This window comes from Catharus ustulatus, chromosome 4, assembly GCF_009819885.2.
Source record: "Catharus ustulatus isolate bCatUst1 chromosome 4, bCatUst1.pri.v2, whole genome shotgun sequence".
NCBI classification, from domain to species: Eukaryota; Metazoa; Chordata; class Aves; order Passeriformes; family Turdidae; genus Catharus; species Catharus ustulatus.
This window is the reverse complement of record NC_046224.1, coordinates 7,933,695-7,951,461: the sequence shown is the minus strand read 5'-3', so window position 1 is coordinate 7,951,461 and position 17,767 is coordinate 7,933,695. Positions and strand designations below refer to the sequence as shown.

At 42.0% G+C, this 17,767-nt stretch overlaps 1 protein-coding gene across 3 annotated transcripts; it reads right to left on the bottom strand.

Moving 5' to 3' along the window:
- Positions 1 to 3,622: 3,622 nt before the first annotated feature.
- On the bottom strand, positions 3,623 to 17,698 carry MEIG1 (meiosis/spermiogenesis associated 1). Of its 3 annotated transcripts, none has more exons than XM_033058510.2 (4): positions 17,567 to 17,698; positions 15,894 to 16,026; positions 13,876 to 14,038; positions 3,623 to 12,050 (listed from the first exon to the last, which is right to left on the bottom strand). In XM_033058510.2, the coding sequence occupies exons 2-4, from the start codon at positions 15,995 to 15,997 to the stop codon at positions 11,922 to 11,924; spliced, it is 396 nt and encodes a 131-aa protein (XP_032914401.1). In that variant the 5' UTR covers positions 15,998 to 16,026; positions 17,567 to 17,698; the 3' UTR covers positions 3,623 to 11,921. The 3 variants fall into 3 exon arrangements, with proteins under 3 accessions (XP_032914401.1, XP_032914400.1, XP_032914402.1); XM_033058509.2 differs by lacking the exon at positions 17,567 to 17,698 and adding an exon at positions 16,609 to 16,626; XM_033058511.2 differs by lacking the exon at positions 17,567 to 17,698 and adding an exon at positions 16,124 to 16,142.
- Positions 17,699 to 17,767: the final 69 nt, after the last annotated feature.

Sequence of the window (17,767 nt, the reverse complement as noted above, 5' to 3'; positions counted from 1 at the left end):
AGGAGCGGGGCGGGCCCAGCGCGCTGCGCTGACCGCGCCGCTTTGTTGCTCAACAAAGTTGCGGTATTTGAGCAAATCTCGTTAGGGGTGATGATACGGCAGCTCGGAAAAGGAACTTGATTTGATTTTGGTTTTGATTCGATTTGATTTTTCTTATTGTTGGTTTTATTTTGTTATTCTGGTAATTTTTTTTAATTTTATTTTGTTTTCCTTTATTGTGTTTTACTCTCATAGAATCATAGGAGCAGACTATCCTGAGTTGGAAGGGACCCACAGGTAACACCAGTCCAGCTCCTGGCCCTGCACAGGACACCCCCAGACCTCACCTGTGCCTGAGAGCCGTGTGCAGGCCCTTCTGAACTGTCAGACTCTGCTGTGAGCACTGCCCTGCAATCCTGTTCAGTGCCCAGCCACCCTCTGCGTGTAAAACCTTTTCCTGATATCCAACCTAACATTTATTTTATAGCTGTTGTATTTTTCTTGTTTTGTAATTTATTTTAATTTCACTTTATTTTATTTTACTTTCTTTTTGGAGGGACTTGTTTATTTATTTATTTATTTATTTATTTATTTATTTATTTATTTATTTATTTATTTATAAGCATCTGGTCGTGCTGGAGCTGAAAAATCAACTTACATGTGCTCTTCCCAGTCCCCAACACGAGTTACCCACCTAAACTAAATAAAAGAGAGGGAACATTCCTGAGGCTGAGACTGGTGGCAATGAAACACTTTTGCTGTATACATTCCTTAGCCAAAGTTATCCCATGTAATGTCACTGCTGCTGCTTCCTTGGAGCTGATGATATGTTTGCATGTGGGAATGCCTGGGGGCATTATTTTGTTGGTTTTTTTAATTTATTTTTATTTATTTTTGTTTTATAATTATATTTTATTTACATTTTAATTTAATTTCTATTTAAATAAACTTTTGTGGTTTTTTTGTTTTTTACATTTTAAATAATTTCATTTTTTCTATTTATATCACTCGGTCTCAGAAAATAGATGTCCCCCAGACCATCATGGATGGAACCTTTCTCCAAGTGCATTTTAGGATTAAATGTTGTAGCTTCCAGGAGAGATTTTAAGTTTTTTGTTTAAATGAGCCTCTGTGGTTTCCCCCAGTCCTGCTCTCCCTGTCATGCACCCCTCCAGGAATTCCAGGGGCTTCCCCTAAATACCAGTGGAATCTAGCAGAAACAGCATGGCCATTTCCTTCTTGCTGGATAGAAAAGATTCATAGGTCAGATCTGCAGGTGAAGAGACCAAGAAGAACCCCAGCAGCAGATATGAACTGTCAGAGTTAATTCCTGTCACTCCCTGTCATCCAAGGTCCCCCCACATAGGCCACTGGTCCTGGCTCGTGGGAGCTCCCCAGCTCTTGAGCAAGAGCCCGGTGAAATCAGCGGCTTCTCTTGCGAAACATTTCTGTCCTTTTGGGTCACAAGTGCTGCTGGGGCCGCTTGGCCTGGGCTGTGCTGTGCACACAGGGCTCGGAGCACTCCATCTGCTCTCAGCCTCCGCGCTCAGCGCGCTTGGAGACCAAAGCGCCGCTGCTTCAAAGGTGAGAAGTGTTGAATTCACGTAAGGCGGAAAATTATCACAGTTTCGATGAGCTTGACTGTGTCCTGAGCTGAAGTACTGGGTGGGAAGGCACAAAGGCCTCCTGTAACCCTCCAGCAGTTGTTCCCAGGGTAAGTGTGGGGAAGAAGAGTCTCCAGGACTCAGTGGAGAGACTCTCCATGTCCTCTTGAGCCACTTGGAAAAAACCAATCCCATGTGTGAAGGATGTGGCTTCCTGACACACAAGTGCTCTTGACCTACAGAACGGTTGGTTCTATGCTCCTTTTTCAGTACTTGTACATTAATTATGTTCCTGAGCAGGTTCTGGCTGTGCCCAGATCAAACACTCAGGGTGGGGCATGGCAGGGGGTGACTGTAGGAGCGTCCTGCGTCATGTACTGCATTTGTACTTGGAGTTATGGGGACAAAGGGACACAGCCTTCCAACACCCACTGAATAACAGAACAAATGCAAAACACAGGCAAAACTTGATGAAAACCACTAATTGTTACTTACACATAATCAGTGAATATTGGGACAGGGGAGTTGCTTGTTTCCCAGCCCATGCTTTGTTATAGTATCATGTTTTTTAAGTGTTAAACATTTTCTCCACCTAACCAACCAGTCTACATCTCTCCCACCCAGACCACTCACTTGTGCATCAAAGAGATTTCTGAGTGATGTGATCACTTAGGAGACAGCAGCTCTAATTTGATGAGAGTCTGATTGAGCCACTAATTTAACAGACCAAATAGATCCACTTCTTTCTACAATTCAAAGTAAGCATATCAGTCTTCAGTGAAAAGTACTTATGCTTCTCAGGTCTGAAATAAAACCCAGCCTTCTTTTTATGGAGGAAGTAATATCAAAGGAAATCTTGGATGGTTAAACACTGGAAAGATTTGTGCTGCTCGGGTTGGACACAACTCCCTTGGTCTTATTTAGTGTGTTTTACATTTATCACAGCTGGCTGCATCTGTTAGAGCAGTTTCAAGGTTTACATGCTGAGCTTTAGCTCTCCTTCCTCAAAAATATTCCTGGCATTAGTTCCTAGAAATAGCTTTGGCCCATAAATTGAAGAGAGCTTTGGAGTCTCTTCAGAACATCAGCACCACAGACTATAAAAGATTATATGCTTTCTCCTGTCTAATATTTTATTTATATTAAAAGTCATAATGTGTTTTTCTCTGCACTCTGGTGAAGGTTTAATTCAGCACATATATGAAAATTCCAATATGTTCCAAGGCTAATTATATATCACTGTCACTGATGCTGCTGCCTCTGTAACTCCCAGCTGGATGTTGAGTCCCAGGGTGGAGGTCAGTAACTCATCTGGGCAGGCAGTGCTGCCTTCAGCCCCACACTGACCTGGCTCCCTGATGCTCTGCGTGTCCTTTCAAGTGATCTAATGCTCTGGGGCTTCTATGCATCAATTTATTCCATAACTTGTTGGTAACAGGGGCTTTCTGCTGCCATTTGTTTTAGTCTCAGCTCCCGCAAGAGCAGACCCTGCTCTCCCATCTCCTTCCCTCCAGGAGAATCCTTCCATTTCAGTTTCCTGACACAGCCATTACTGATTACAGCCTGGTAATTGGTTTTTGCACTGTTAAATCAGTCCTCAGATCCCAGCACGATGGTCCTGGGGTTATTCTACTTGGAGCACTTTATTTTGAAAGGATAGCAGTTTCCTCAGAGCTTTCTAACAAAGCTTCCACAACACAAAACCCCTGGGGCATCCAGGAGCTGTTTTCCTCTGTGCTTTCAAGTCTAAAGGAAACCTGACTAACAAACTTGGTTTGTTAGAATAGACTTTAATCTCATCTCTATCAGCCCCCAACCTGAGGAAATACTCTGGAAGAGGAATAAATGGATATTTACAGCACTGAGATCCCTCTCCATCATCCCAGAAGAGTTGGGTTTGACTCTCTCTACAGAAAGGATCACACAACCCTGCCATGCTGACACTGTACACTTCTTGCCTTTGCTGGGGGCACAAGTTCTGCTGAGAGGACAGGAAGTTTCTGTAGAGAGTGTGTGAAAGGAGAAGAGAATCCAAAACCTTTAAGATTTGCAGTTCCCACAGTCAGCTTTACTTAGAAGGTGCCTATAAGGACCAAAGTATTTTAAAAGGAGTACCAAGTGGTGTTACAGGCATATTCAAACTTTAAAACAAAGCAACAAAAAACAAACACAACCCTCCCTCCCAAAAAAAATTAAAACCCAAAAAGATAAAATCAAAATTCAGTGAAGTATACCCCAGGTATAACCCAGTGATGTAGCCAAAGGTCTCTGCTGGCATCTCTCAGTTTATGGTAACTGTCATTGAGTCTCTGCCTCACTGTTTTCAGAGTTCTGCCCCTAAACAACGATGCTTTAATTTAGAGTCAATGGAGAACCTGAGTGGCACTGGGACCCATGGGGCAGATGCCACAAAGGGAGCACAGGGCTGCTGGGGTGGCACTGTGGGGTTGCGGCTGATGTGAGTAGCCCATATCCCACAGCTCCCCAGACTTTACTGTCATTGCCTGGGACATGGGGAGGAATATCAGCCCAACAGGAGGGGGAAAACAACCACAGCCTTTGATGATTTGCAGCCAGGGAGAGAGGTCTGGAGAGGCAGTCAGCAGAGGGAGGCACGGGCTCACAGATCCAGTGCAAACCTCAGCCTGTGGAGTCCCGAGCTGAGCTCTGGAATGCAGGCAATAGGCTTCAAACAGTTCTGAAAACTATTTCACTTCACTTTTTCCACTTTATGTTTAGCTCTTGGAGATCACATGAGAGACTGAGCAAATGAGGAAGCTGAAACATTCCCATTCAAGGATGTATTGTCTGAATTAATTATTATAATCTTCATTAATTATTATAATCTTCATTCTCTCGTGGATTTTTCAGCATTTGAGTTTTATGAGGATTGTGGATTCTCCCTCTTTTACATTCTTACTCAATGTATTGCAGAAACTTTCCCATTTGTTCCTTCATGCTCCAAAATCTCAGCAAAGAGTCAGCATTCAACAGATTTAGAGAGAAATTTCCTCAATATTTTTTATTTTTGAGAAAAAAAATCTTCACAAAGATAAATGTTTCATTAATATATGCACGTGTATGCGTATATAATGCAAATTTCCCTCCTGGACTTCTGATGGATGTATAAGCAGTTTACCAACTGCTCCTGTGAGCTAGTGGCAGGCAGTAAGTGGGGCAGCAGCTGTGGGGCTGCTTTGAAACACCCCTTTTGAAGAGCAGAGGATAGAGCTCGGTGTGACTCCAGTCTTTACACACCAGCTGAACAGCAAAACAGCCCTTCATCTGCTGCATCTGCAAGTCTGACATCACCCTTCACCCCACCAAGGGTGGCAGGAACATCACAGGGAAATCTGCATTGGTACTGATCTTCAAGAAGAGGAAAGCTACTTTGAATAGCAAAAGGACACAGAGCAGCAGCAGCACCTCCTGATTATGCAAAATTTCCATCTTGTCATTTAAGCTTTCCACACCGGGATGAACAGAAAAGAAAATTATCCACCTATTTGTCCTTCCTTATTATGTGCATATGCTCTCCTTTGGCACTAGCACAGCCCCAAAATGTAGGATTTCATGATTCTCTGCAGAGAGGTGAGATGGAAAAACCTTCCTTGCCCACAGCAAGCACACTATGACCAGCAGTGAGGTCTGTGTGGCTCGTCCATCTTCCCAGGCCACCTCAAGGCTACCTGTCAGCAAAGCACATCCAGGAGAAAGAGATTTTCTTCCCAAAACTCCATGTTCCTGAGGCACATGCTCCATTAAACAACAGCTAGCCAGAGGCTGACTAAAACATCTGCCTGAGATCCAGACTGCTGCCTCTTGTGCTGAAATGTTTCCAGCTGGCACTGCCCCAACCACAGGCTTTTTTCTTCTGCATGGGCATGTGCAATTCAAAACCTGCAGTGGCTACAGCCTCTGAATTGAAAAGCAAGTCATGCATGCAAATCTTATTTGCACAAGGGAGCTGTTATCTCACTAAAGTTTATGGATTTCATGGAGTCTGGGAGCAGAGGGCTCCATCCCAAGTGAGAGGTGTGAGCTCTCATCTCAGGGTCTCACACTGCACAAGTCACTGCTTATAGTCTGCTAACTCTGGGCTGAGACTGATGACAGTGTTTGGAAATAGTGTTAGTCCTCAGGCAGTAAAATAATGTTCCAGAAACAAAACCTCTGCTTGCTCTGTATCTGCCTTACGTCTCAGTATCCACCTTGTCTGTATCAGACGTGTGTGATCAGTGAAGCACAGTGGAAAATAGTTACCAACCTCTATTGACAGAGTCCATGTGTAACCACTTCATTAATTTATCTCTGATCAGAGTCTGTTTATCCAGTCTAGTATCATTCCCTTTTAAGTACTAATTCATGTTGACCCTCCATCAGTTCTCTGGCATCTCTCCAGTTTTCCAAAGTTTGTTAAGATCTAAAATTAGTGAAATTGGAGTACTGAGCTACTGGAATTAAGACTGGAAGTGTACATGACTCCAGACTTCTGAACTGAATGTGTTTGTATTTAGCAGGTGATTTTCACATCCTCCCCAGCTAGAGATGGTAAATAATTTCATCTGGTATAGATGGATCCCACTACCTTGCTCTGATATAGTAAAGCGGGAGTTATGAACATTTGGTTTGATGTTTTTCCCATCTGATGGACATAAATGGTAAGACTGTAAATAACAGAGAAGCTATTCCTAAGATTCCCAGCGATATTTTAATGTCTTCTTACTGTCTATAACATACTCTTTATATTTCTTCTGTTTCTGTTGCCTTGCATTCTCGATAATCTGTTTGCAATATACATTCTACGGCAATGAATATCTCTTCTGAACACCTCTTCTGAACTCATCCTTCAGATCTGTCTGTCATCTATCTACCTAGCTATCTTCTCTGTTGAACTGTTGCTCTGGTCTGACAAAATATTAATCCACTGATGTTTTAAATAAATCTCAGTCTTTGTAGTTGCAAGTGTAGTAATCTTTCTCATTTGCTGAGACCAAAGTTGTGAGTGATAGGCTATCAAAGAGATATTTCATGTTTTTAATTAGCATCTCCCCCAGACAGTGATCTTTCAGCTCTGATACACAGACCTCCTTCTTTTGAGGGAAGAAGGGTCCTTCTGGATTGTGACTCAAGTTCCTTCTCAACAAGATGGACGTGTATCACCCAGGGAGGTTAGGAGAGGAGTTGGGAGGTTGTAACCACCACAGAGCAAGGGCTGCACTGTCTGTAGCTTCGGGAAAGCAGAGCCACAGAAAAAGGCTGATCTGCAGGGACACCAGGCTCTTTTCTCCAGAAACACTGCCCAACACATCCCTGTGTTGTGTGTGCCTGGCTCCAGCCCATCTCTCCAGGCACAGCATCCTATCACTCATCTCCTCACACTCACAGCCCACCTGCTGGCTCCTCCTCACTCACATCCCAGCCCTGGATGGAACATCCTGTCCTTGGCACGAGGATGCTCCTGAGGAGAGCACAGCAGACATCCTCTAGACACCAGGCAAACATCAAGTGCCTGCCATATATCCAATCCCCCTGCTTTTTGCTCCATCCCCCAAGCAGCTGTCAGCAGTTTATCCACCCGAGCAGGACAGCTCTTCCTTGGATGAGGTATTTGGGTGCTCCTGCCAAGACAGGAGGAACATCTGCAGCGAGGAGCTGGGACCACATTTACTTCCCTAACCAGCAAGAGCTGCCAGCAGGGGAGGAGGTTTCTGTGGATATGAGATTGCTGGCAAAATGCTGACGCATCTAACCTGCTCTTTAACCTGCTTGTCTTCCCCTGAGCCTGTCCCCTTCTTCCTTCCACTCCTCCTTCTGTTTCTAGGCATTCCCTTCCTGTATCTCCACGTGCAGCAGCAGCAGCACTGCGGGGCTTGGGGCTCGGGTGCCTGGGTGCCTCTACACCATCCCTAGAGCTCAGCCAAGTGCCTGCCTTGGGGAGCCTGCCACAGGATGTGTGAAACCGGGGAGCACCTGCTTCAGTGAATTGTTTGGTTATTCTGTATCGCAGAAATAACAAATCATGAGGATCTGCCTCAAGATTGTAACTGATAAGATGGAGAAAACATGGTTAGTGTGAAATTAGAGGAGTATTTGAGGAAGCTTGGGGCATTGAACAAAACTTACTACAGGATGTTTACAGAAATGACCAAAGACCCAGGAAGGGAAGGACCAGGGTGGAACAAGTATGGGAAGATGACAAGGAAGGAGGCTGGAGGGATTCAGAGCATTTGGGCAGGACAATCACCTGGCTGGGCCCTGGTCCTGATCCATGCAGTCTGGCCTGCCTTCTTATTAAATCCCATCCTTAATTACCTTTGCGTGTGCCTCCCCTGGAAAAGACTCAAGGTCTGAGCCAGGGCTGGTTGAGGAAGCCAGGATAGAGGGCACTGGACAGGCTTTTCAAAGGGTCCATGAGTGTGGAGTGCCTGTGAAGGCAGAAAACACGGAAAAGTACTGAGGGGAAAAAAGAACCACAAAAGCAACAAGCAGCAAAGACACTCTATCTAAACACTGAGAGATGTAAATACACTGGCAGACAAAGCATCTATAAAAATTATTATATTTGTACAAAGTTACATTGCAGTGATTTTTTGGGTGCCACCTTGGAACTCTGCAGTCAGTTGACGCTCCTCCCAAATGCTGTTTGTGAGGACACTTGCTTCCACTTGAATTAAATGCAAAGTCTCAACTGCAACAAGAAAAAACCTGTTTTTTAAAGTAATTATGGTTGCCAAGAGGTGCTCAGCACAGGCAGGCTACTGAGAAAGCAGATCCAATGAATAAGATCAATTCAATGGAATTGGAGTAGCAGGAGAGAGCCTGCAATGAGCACAGGGGAACTCCACTCCAGTGCTTTCTAGCAGCCTCCATTTGTATTGACAATGTGAGGAAAAGCAGTATCAACAGCTGCTGAATTAGAAATTTGTTTTTAATGAGTTTGAGGCCAACCATTTTCAATCCTTTGAAACAAAGGAACCATGTTTGAAAACCAAAAGGTTGAGGTTCAACTGTCCATTCCAGTGCCTAAGTGAAAATCAAAACACTTCTACCATCTTTCTGTGTGGAGCTTTGAGCTGCTGTGACTGCAAAGCAATCAAACAGCCATGGTATCACTGCCAGAAAATACTGTTCCACAGTGATGCCAGTAAAGCCTGACAAACAGAGCACACCAGCCTAGAACATCCAAGGCTGCACTCTTGCCATTTCACTTGAAGCAGTCAAACACAAAACCTGAAAAGTAGGTCTTGGAATTTTGTTTTCCCTACTCTTGTGAGCTTCAACAGGCACAGAAAGGATTTATTCTTCTTGTACAAAGCTATGAAGGGAATCAGAATCAGACCAAGTAGATCAGGCTTAGGCAGCTGCAAGTTAACAGAGAGCCATTCCTTGAGCTGCTGCAAATGGCCATTGAGAGCAGTACAGTATTCCCTGATAAGAGAAATACCAACAGATAAGTACCTGGGAAAGTATTTTTTACTGAGACTCAAATCAGAAAAATAGCACATATTTTCATTTCTAGGCAATAAAACTTGAGATATGTGCTTTAGCCCTTTAAAATTCAGTAAAGGAGTTTGCATATTGATGTTCAGAATTTATTTATATTGAAAAGTACTGTTGTGTCACCCTTAAATGAAGCACGGCTTTCTCATGTCTCTTTCTTCTGATACTTCTTCATAACTAAGCTTAAGAGACAAGTGAGCTCACTGTTCTCCACCTGCTTAAAGCGGAGGTAGGGATAGTTCAGTTACAGATGTATCAGATAAGAGAGCACAGAGTTCTTTTGACAGCTCTGAGTGAGAGATACACCAGCACACGGGCAGCAGAGGAAACCTTGCTGGTGCCCAAGTATCAGGTTCACACTCAGCCAGCACAGTTGAATGCCAAAGCCTGGTCAGGAGGAACTTTGGCAGCCTGGAGGAGTGGTCACATTACCTTAAGCTTAGCATGAACTGGATGTCAAAGGACAATTCTAACTGAAACCAACACTGCCAGTACAAAAATTGCTGTTTTACTAATGAACTGAGAGAACTCCCAAATTCACCAGTCTTGGCCATCTCTGTAAACTGGTCATACTAATCATAAGGCTTGTCTTTATTTTCCTTCCTGTGAATCTTTTGAATATCACAGTGACATTTGACCTTTTTCCCATTGACAATGCTGAAAAATGCAAGTAATATCTAGGTTCACTCTCTCAAAGTGGGAAGGATCTGTCAACTCATATAAATGGGAACATGAATTCCCATGCTACTCTTTGAAGTGAAATATCCATGGGTTGCATGAAATGCACACTCATGCTTTTAAAATACAGACAGAAGCATCCAGCAATATTGGAAAAGTATTGAGTAGTAGTCAGGTAAAATGAGGGAATTCCAGAATAATCTCTTATATGTGTTTCAACTTTTAAAAATCTTTCTTGAGGAAAAAAATCCACATTAAATCCTAAAGAGTTACCTGCAGTTTTAATTCCTGTTCTCAAATGCCCAACTATGTCTTTTTTATAGACTGAGAAAATGGCTGTACCAAATGTTCTCACTTCTTCTGTGTCTGCTGACAGCAATAATTTCTGACAATAATTTTGAGCTGGCTATGCAACACAGCTATATTTTATGTGAAACTCTTTAAAGGCTGTTTTCATGTCCACTGGAATATTTTTTTTTTAGGAATCCATAACAAAGTGAGATCCACTAAACTAAAGTGACAAAATAGATAGGTTATCTGGAAATTGTTCTGTTCCCACTATTTAACTGCAAAGTATGCAAAAAGTCCTGTCTTAAAAAAGTACATCCAGAGCACTCCAAGCATAAAAGAAATCGTAATGACAGGCTGAAGTGACATTCATTGTAGCAATGCTTTATTTCTCTACATTGCAGTAACTCTCTCTTTATATGGCATTAAAATCTGCTGGGAATGTAAGTTTTACCATTGCTTCAGAGTATCTTTCAGTCATTTCTCTAACAGAGCTCATACAAATCTAAGCTAAAACTTTCCAAATAGTCTAAATAAGATGAGATCATTTTCAATGAGGTCTTTTAAATATTGCACCCATACTACTTATTTTGACAAGGAGCTGTTTCTCATCTTGAGTCTGCCTCTATCTTAGGCTCAAATAAATGAAGAACATCCATAAGGTAGGTGGTCAAATGTACACTGCTAGTTCATGCCTAAAACTAAGTTCAGATACCCTTGGTCAACAGTCTAGAGACAGGAAATATTAATAACAAAATTTTGTAACTACAAACACACCAACTGGTTTACATAACAACAATCTGTTCTACTGGTCAATTATCAAGAGTTTTGGCATCTCAAAGTATTTAAATTAAATCTCCTCATCAGTGAAGGTAAGTACAGCCCCTGATCTTCACTGAGTGCCTCAATAGCCCAGGTATGAGCAGCTACTGCAGAGCTGATGTCACAGCAGCATATTCAAAGAAAATGTTACATAGCTGCACTTAAAAGAAAATAATTGTGCCCTCAAGAGCTTCTCTGAATTCAGAACAAAGGCTGTCCAAATGACAGGATCAGGTATGGATGTTGATAATGTGACATTTGAAGTTAGCTGAGATAAATTCTGCCCAGAGATCCCACATATCATCTCTGTATGTCACCTGAATATTCCTGAGTGAGGATTTTGTGTTCTCCCTGGAGTTTTACACTGCATGCTCCCAACACCTGTGAATCCACAATCCACCCCCACAAGAAGGCATATGCTACTAAGTCAATTAATACTTCCTCTTTGAGTAATTAATACTGGCACCTGACAAAAATACTTTGTGGATAGACAGAAAGACATTTCTGTTGTGACTCTTTCTGACCAGTTTTCACACCTGCAGCTCAGCACTGGCCATTGTTACCTGATTGTTCAGCATCCTTCACTTAAATACTTTACTTGTTTTTCTTGCGCTGCTCCAAGGAAATGTTAAGTCAGTGCTCTGGCCTCACTTTGGCCCTTTGGAGTTTCATAACCTTTAGCTACACCAAGAGACTGTGGCTGACATTAACCAGTGTTAGCAAGATTATATTACTTGGAATAAAGACTGATGCCTGTACTCATAATGGATGTTATACAGTTAACTGAAATATATGATGCCCATTTACCACCTTTTTAGATCTATATCGAACCATTTGTAACCAGGAAAATGAGGAATAAGAATTTTGGTTATAGGAAGGAAAAAGTAAAGTTTCTACCTCTATAGTTCAGGCTTCCCTACATTTCCAGCACTCCCCTTTCTAACTAAGCATGACATGGATACTTAAGATAACAGATGACACAATTCATTTACTTAGAGGTCTTAAGAAACAACTTATAAACACAAACCAACCAGAACAGTAAGAACACTAATACACATAAACTTTCACTTTACGGACATCCTTGTCTTCACATTCTCTTTGCCTATTGTAATAATAGAATGTATTGTCCCTTCTCTGGAGTTTCTTAACAAATCCAGTTTCTGGCCAGCACTCTACCTACAAGCAGAACAAAAAGGGTATAAAATCACCTGAACATGTTCACATTAAATGATGTTTGTGCATGACATTGCAAGGAATACAGGGTATAATTCCATAGGAAACTCTCATTTGCATCTAAATACTACTTTTCTATTAACTTGCTGAACTTTTAAAAACAGATTGAGAACAAGATGACAGAAACCAGTTTTCAGGTATACTACAAAGTTATGTGATCTGAAAAGCCTAGAAATAGGAATCTAAAGATATTTAGCAGGCTAATTTAAAATTGGACAAGTCAAACTTTTTAAAACACCTTGTTTAGGAATATAACATTGATGTTATTCAGTTATTCAGTAATCTGAGAGGCTGCAAGAGTCTGCTTCTGTAAGACAACATACACCAAAGGTTTCTTTCAGATCCTTTTGATCAAGAAAAATGTGCTTTTCATTAGAAGTTTCATGAAAATAAAGTAAGCTGCAGACTGTATCAGTCTCAAAGTGGGACCAGTCCCACATAAACCCAGCATCACCCTGGTGCTCTTCACTGTTCCACAGTGTAAAGCTTTAAATTAAAGGCTTCAGCATTTGCACATTCAACAGCTTTATGGCTTTAGCAGCTCTTTCAGCTTGAGCATCTATGACTGCTTCTCATTAAACTAACCCTTAAAAATCAGGTGATAAGCATCTTATTTCTCTTCCAGGCAGAGCTGACAACAGGATGTCAGACTAGAGCATTCTCTAATTAGAGAGCCTCAGAAGTGGTTTCATCACTTACCTGATTACTTCAGGCATACAGCTGTTATTTGCATTGTCTGTCTAAACATAATAGCCTTAAGGTTCATTCCACCTACATTATAATTGCATCTTTAGCAACAACTGCATTATAGAAACATAACATGGACTAAACAAGACATTTTGGAATATGTAAGTTGAAAGAGAATCACTACCAAGCTCTGGCAGGCTGTAACAGAATGCACACTCACATTCCAATGAGTCAGTGGGATTCCTTCACTTCCAGCAGGGTTTAACTGCCAGTGTTTGTGCCCTGCCATAAATCTTAAACACACAAATCCTACCACAATAATTATGTGATTTCCTTCTGCAGTTACTGAAAATTATACCACAGCCTTTGTAGTGGTATCAGAGCCCAAGATAAAATAATAAATTGTATCTTATTATGCACATCAAAGTGTTTTGCTGTGTTTTGAGTTAACTAAATGGGGAGTGAGTTTCTTGGAACCTTCTGTGGTTTCTTGGTCAGCATCTTTTTGAAGTGTGCTCTTCCTACTGTATTTGCTGCTCTAGAAGGTAAATTACAGAGCAGTAATAAAAATGATATATTGTTTGTTGTATTAACATCATTTTGATACAGGCCAAGTTCTGAGTGTGCACAAGCCTGACTGTGCTAGCACACAACCCAACTGCAAACTGAAGCAGTAGCAATGACACAGGACTGACTCCATGGACAATCTACAAGTTTCCTATCAAGTCTATTGACAGACTGATGGGGAAGCTTCAGAGAACTCACTCAGATTTATTTCTTCCCTCAATATTGAATTATTCCTTTGGAGATCAGCTACATCTGTTCAAAGAGATCTGTGATGCTTCTAAATGCCTCAGAAGGGGGAACAAAACACAGACTGGGTAGTGTTTCTGTTTCACTTCTGTGAAATGAGTTATTCTACACAGTTAACAACAGCTCAAGAATTCAAGTCAAACCTGTGAGGAACACACTGTACCAGAACTTAGCCTAAATGAAATAAGCAGCACCTCCACTTTCATTTAATCATTTCACATAAGACAGAAGTTCAAAATAGAAACTCTTACAAAGTTCTAAATCTTACCTTATCAACTTTTTTTACTTGTTTATATTCCACCTCATCTCTGTATCCAGCTTGCTGAAATCTGTATAAGTTCTCTACATCATCTGACCATATTTTGGCACGATGCATAGATTTTGGTTTGATGTCAGCTTTAGTCACGACTTCAGAAACTTCAGACATCTTCCTGTAATTAGACTTGAAAAAATTAAATAGAGAAGACAGAAGGAAGTGATTTTGTTGGGGACACAGAGTAATGGATAGAACAAAAATTTAAAATAAAGTAATTACAGAGTTCAAAATCTGATGTTAAAAAAGGAAAGTTATCAGCAGCTGGAATAAAATTAAATGCACTACTTGGTCTCAAAAAAACCCAACTCGTTTGTACTTCCGTATACATCTTGACTCAACCTTCCTAAAATTTAATTGTGTATATTGATGCATTAAAAGAATATTAAATGCAATATTTCTGAATTTCACAAGTTTGCAGTTGCTGTCCCCTTGGGGCAGGCAGGGAGATGACCAGATTTTTCCTTCTTCTTCCTGAAGTGACACCAAACTGGGAATCACAGAATGAAAATCTGGGCTGTTACTGAAGAGCAGCAAACACTCAGGATGGTAAAGGAGGGGGAAGGAAGGGAAAGGAGAAATGCACACTCAGTGACATGGCCACAGTGCCAACGACAGAGATAAGGTCTTCAAAGAAAAACTGGATAAGGGAGCAAGGCACACAGCATGCCAGAACCCACCCCTTTCTACCTTTGCCCAGTCAAACTGACTGCCACTGACTTCCTCCTCACACAAAACCCATTTGTTCAGTGTGCTGAGACACAGCAAACAGGTTCATTAACTGCTAAAACTGGAAACTGCAGAACTGGGACAAGCTGTAACTCAAAATGGAAAGAAAATTAATTAAATAGATAAATGAAAAAAAAACCCCAAACAAACTAAAAACAACAGCAACAAAAAAAGAATAAAAAATTGCAGACCATGGATACAAACCAGAGATAGATTTGAACTACTTTAAAAATAAAAATTATTTGACTTCTGCCTTGTATGTGAATTTCATTGTATTTGCTTTCCTAAGCATATCTTACTTTACTACTCAAATAGAACTTTTGTTGCTTCTGCAAGCAAAACACACGCATCACTATCATGCCTAGCAGGTATGATCAGAGATGAGTCCTTTCCCAGTTTTGAAATGCCACCAAGCTTCAGCTTCATAATTAGGAAAGCATCTCCAAGGAACGAAAGCAGCTGGATTTTGCAGTGAGAGGATGAATACAGACTCCTTCCCTGTGGGTAGGATGCTGCCTCCAAACTTTGCCCAATTTCTTTACTTAGAAGTTCCTACATCAACAGAGAGCTTGAAAAGTTGATTGCTGAAATCTTATGAAATGCAAAATGTCACTAGTCTTCTAGAAAAGCAGAAATTGGAAAAAAATTCTTGCACCACAGGATAAAAATAATTGGGAAAATTGTATTGAGAATTATTGTGATCACAATGTGGAACTAGCAGAAAGAAGTTTGTACACCTGTCATCTGAGACATCATAGAAGCCATCAGGAGACAAAGAATGAGCCTTTCATCTCTTGCCACATACACTTTATTAGAGATCAGTAAAAATATGTGAAAGGGCATTTTTCTAGCAACACTAGACCATTTCTTGCAGTTCAGTACTCCAAACATTCTTTTACCAGCATTTTGCAATTGAAAGCAGCCATTTACTAAAATAAATAGTAATTTTCCCACCTGGTTATGATGTATCAAATACAAATTAACAGAATAAGCACAGATCCTTGTTCTAAATTTAGGGTAGTCTTTGAGATAACTATCTCAACATAAGTTTTTTTTTTCCTCCTGTGCTGCAAAGGGCTCTTGTAGCCATCACAGGATTTTTCAAGCTCTATGTTTGTTCATCAGCGTTTGATGAGAACTGTTGTCAGTCAATATTGACTTTAGACAGTCAATATGATTAGCAGTAACATTAGATCTTAACAAACGCTAAGCTATAATGAAATTGATAAGTTGTGATAACTTACGTGCCATTAGTGTTAAGTACTTCTTTACAGGATGTGCTGGATTCACCTAAGGAATGTTTTTCTTCCAGGCATGTGGGTAGGTCTGGCATTTTGTGAGTCACCATTGAGGCACAGTGCCTGTCCACAGGCGCTCCTGCCCAAAAAATAAAGATCACATATTGAAAGTTCCAGTTTAGTGACTTTGTATAATGAAAGCATCTCATTTTGTGGCTGCTATTTAAAAATCATACTCTTTGTCTATTGTGTCCAAGCTCCAGGCACAGAGCTGTTTTCATTGTACCAGAGCAGGGGACAGCTGTACTCCAGCCAGGAATTTAGGGAAGAGATGATAGACAACAGACAGATAAAGGCAAATAAAGAAAACAAGAGAATGGTAAGAAAAGATTCAGTTTAATATTAACTCTTTTCATTTAAGGGGAATTTTAGAACAGTGAAGTGGACTTTGCTAAGAGGACAGTGTTTTCCTGCTCCCAATTTAGGGTAAACAGTGAATGCTTTGGCCTTGGGAACACATTTTTAATGTTTATCATAACACAATTACTGTGGAATCCTAACTAGCCTGGGCTTGCAGATGGTGGTTTCCTAAACAGTTACACAAGCTGCAAGGGTTTGTGGGAGGACAGTGTTTGCTCCCTTGGGGCATCTGCTCAAGGACCATTTTCACAGGGTTGCAGGACAGGGAGGATGCCATAAAACAATATATGGGGACTCAAACCTGATTGGCAAATGAGGAAAGTGATGATGACAACCACACCTGGCCAGTCACGAGGCATGTGAAGAGTGTGAGAATGTTTTGTTCTAGCAAGGTTATGTGGTCAGGGACTCTGTCAATTGGGAAATCTGGGGAAAAGGGGGAAACAAAATATGCAGAGACAAACACTGATAAACAAGCCTCAACTCTGGCACTAATAGATGGGATATCAAGAAACTACAGGAATGACATCCAGGGAAATCAACCTGGACTTTGCACTGGTAAGACTTAGCCAGGGGGACCCAAACTTGGAGAGGTGTGGGAATCCATGGAACTGTGTAGATCTGTGAGGAATGTGCAGGAACAGTAAGAAATAAATATGGGAATAGCTACAAAGGAATATAAAATAAGCCTGTCCTGTGTAAGACAAGGCCAGTCAGTATTACATGCCCAGCTAAGCCCCACACCTGATCATCACAGACTGTACTACCCTACTGTATCATCTTAAATCTGAACTGTCTCTCTGCACAAACTCTGTATTCCACATGTGTGTGTACTGCAAGCACAAAGTGCCAGCTCCTGGTGAGACCTGTGTATGAGTGAACACTGGTGCCAGCTCCTGGAGCTAGGCTGGGGGTATAAGCACCTCTGGCATGTAGGTGGGAGTACTGAATTTCCAGCCACTGGAGCAGGAACAGGACACGTCCTGAAAAATTAGCTGCTGGGAGGAGGGCTGTCATGAGTGAGGGGCTCCTTGCCAGTGCCTCACCGCACGCACTGCAAAAAAATTCTTCCTGATATCTCATCTCTGCTCTCCGCTTTCCAGTAGCTTCTACCTACTCTACCCGACAGCTCCTTGTAGATTCCGAGGTGCTGAGGCAGACACCTCGGCCCGCATCCGTAAATGCGCTGCGACCTTAATTTCACCCAGCTCCCGGCTCCATGGCCCCAACCCGCCCACCCAGCCCTTAAGGCGGCCCACCTCGGCTCAAGAGACGCAAAACGGGGACTCCTCTCACGCGGGGCGCGGCGGAGCGGCGGGCGAGGCGCGATGGGGGCGCCCCTCACGGCCTTGCCCGCCTTGCCCCGCTCCCAGCCCCTCACGGCTGTCCCCTCACGGCTGTCCCCTCACGGCTGTCCCCTCACGGCTCCCTCCCTCACAGCTGTCCCCTCACGACTCAAC

Excerpts from the sequence above, each read along its gene's own strand:
- MEIG1 (XM_033058510.2), bottom strand. The coding sequence starts at position 15,997 with ATGGTGACTCACAAAATGCCAGACCTACCCACATGCCTGGAAGAAAAA. Across the intron at positions 14,039-15,893 it reads GTACTTAACACTAATGGCAC|GAAGATGTCTGAAGTTTCTG; the intron begins GTAAGTTATCAC and ends GTCTAATTACAG. Across the intron at positions 12,051-13,875 it reads AAGTAAAAAAAGTTGATAAG|GTAGAGTGCTGGCCAGAAAC; the intron begins GTAAGATTTAGA and ends TTCTGCTTGTAG.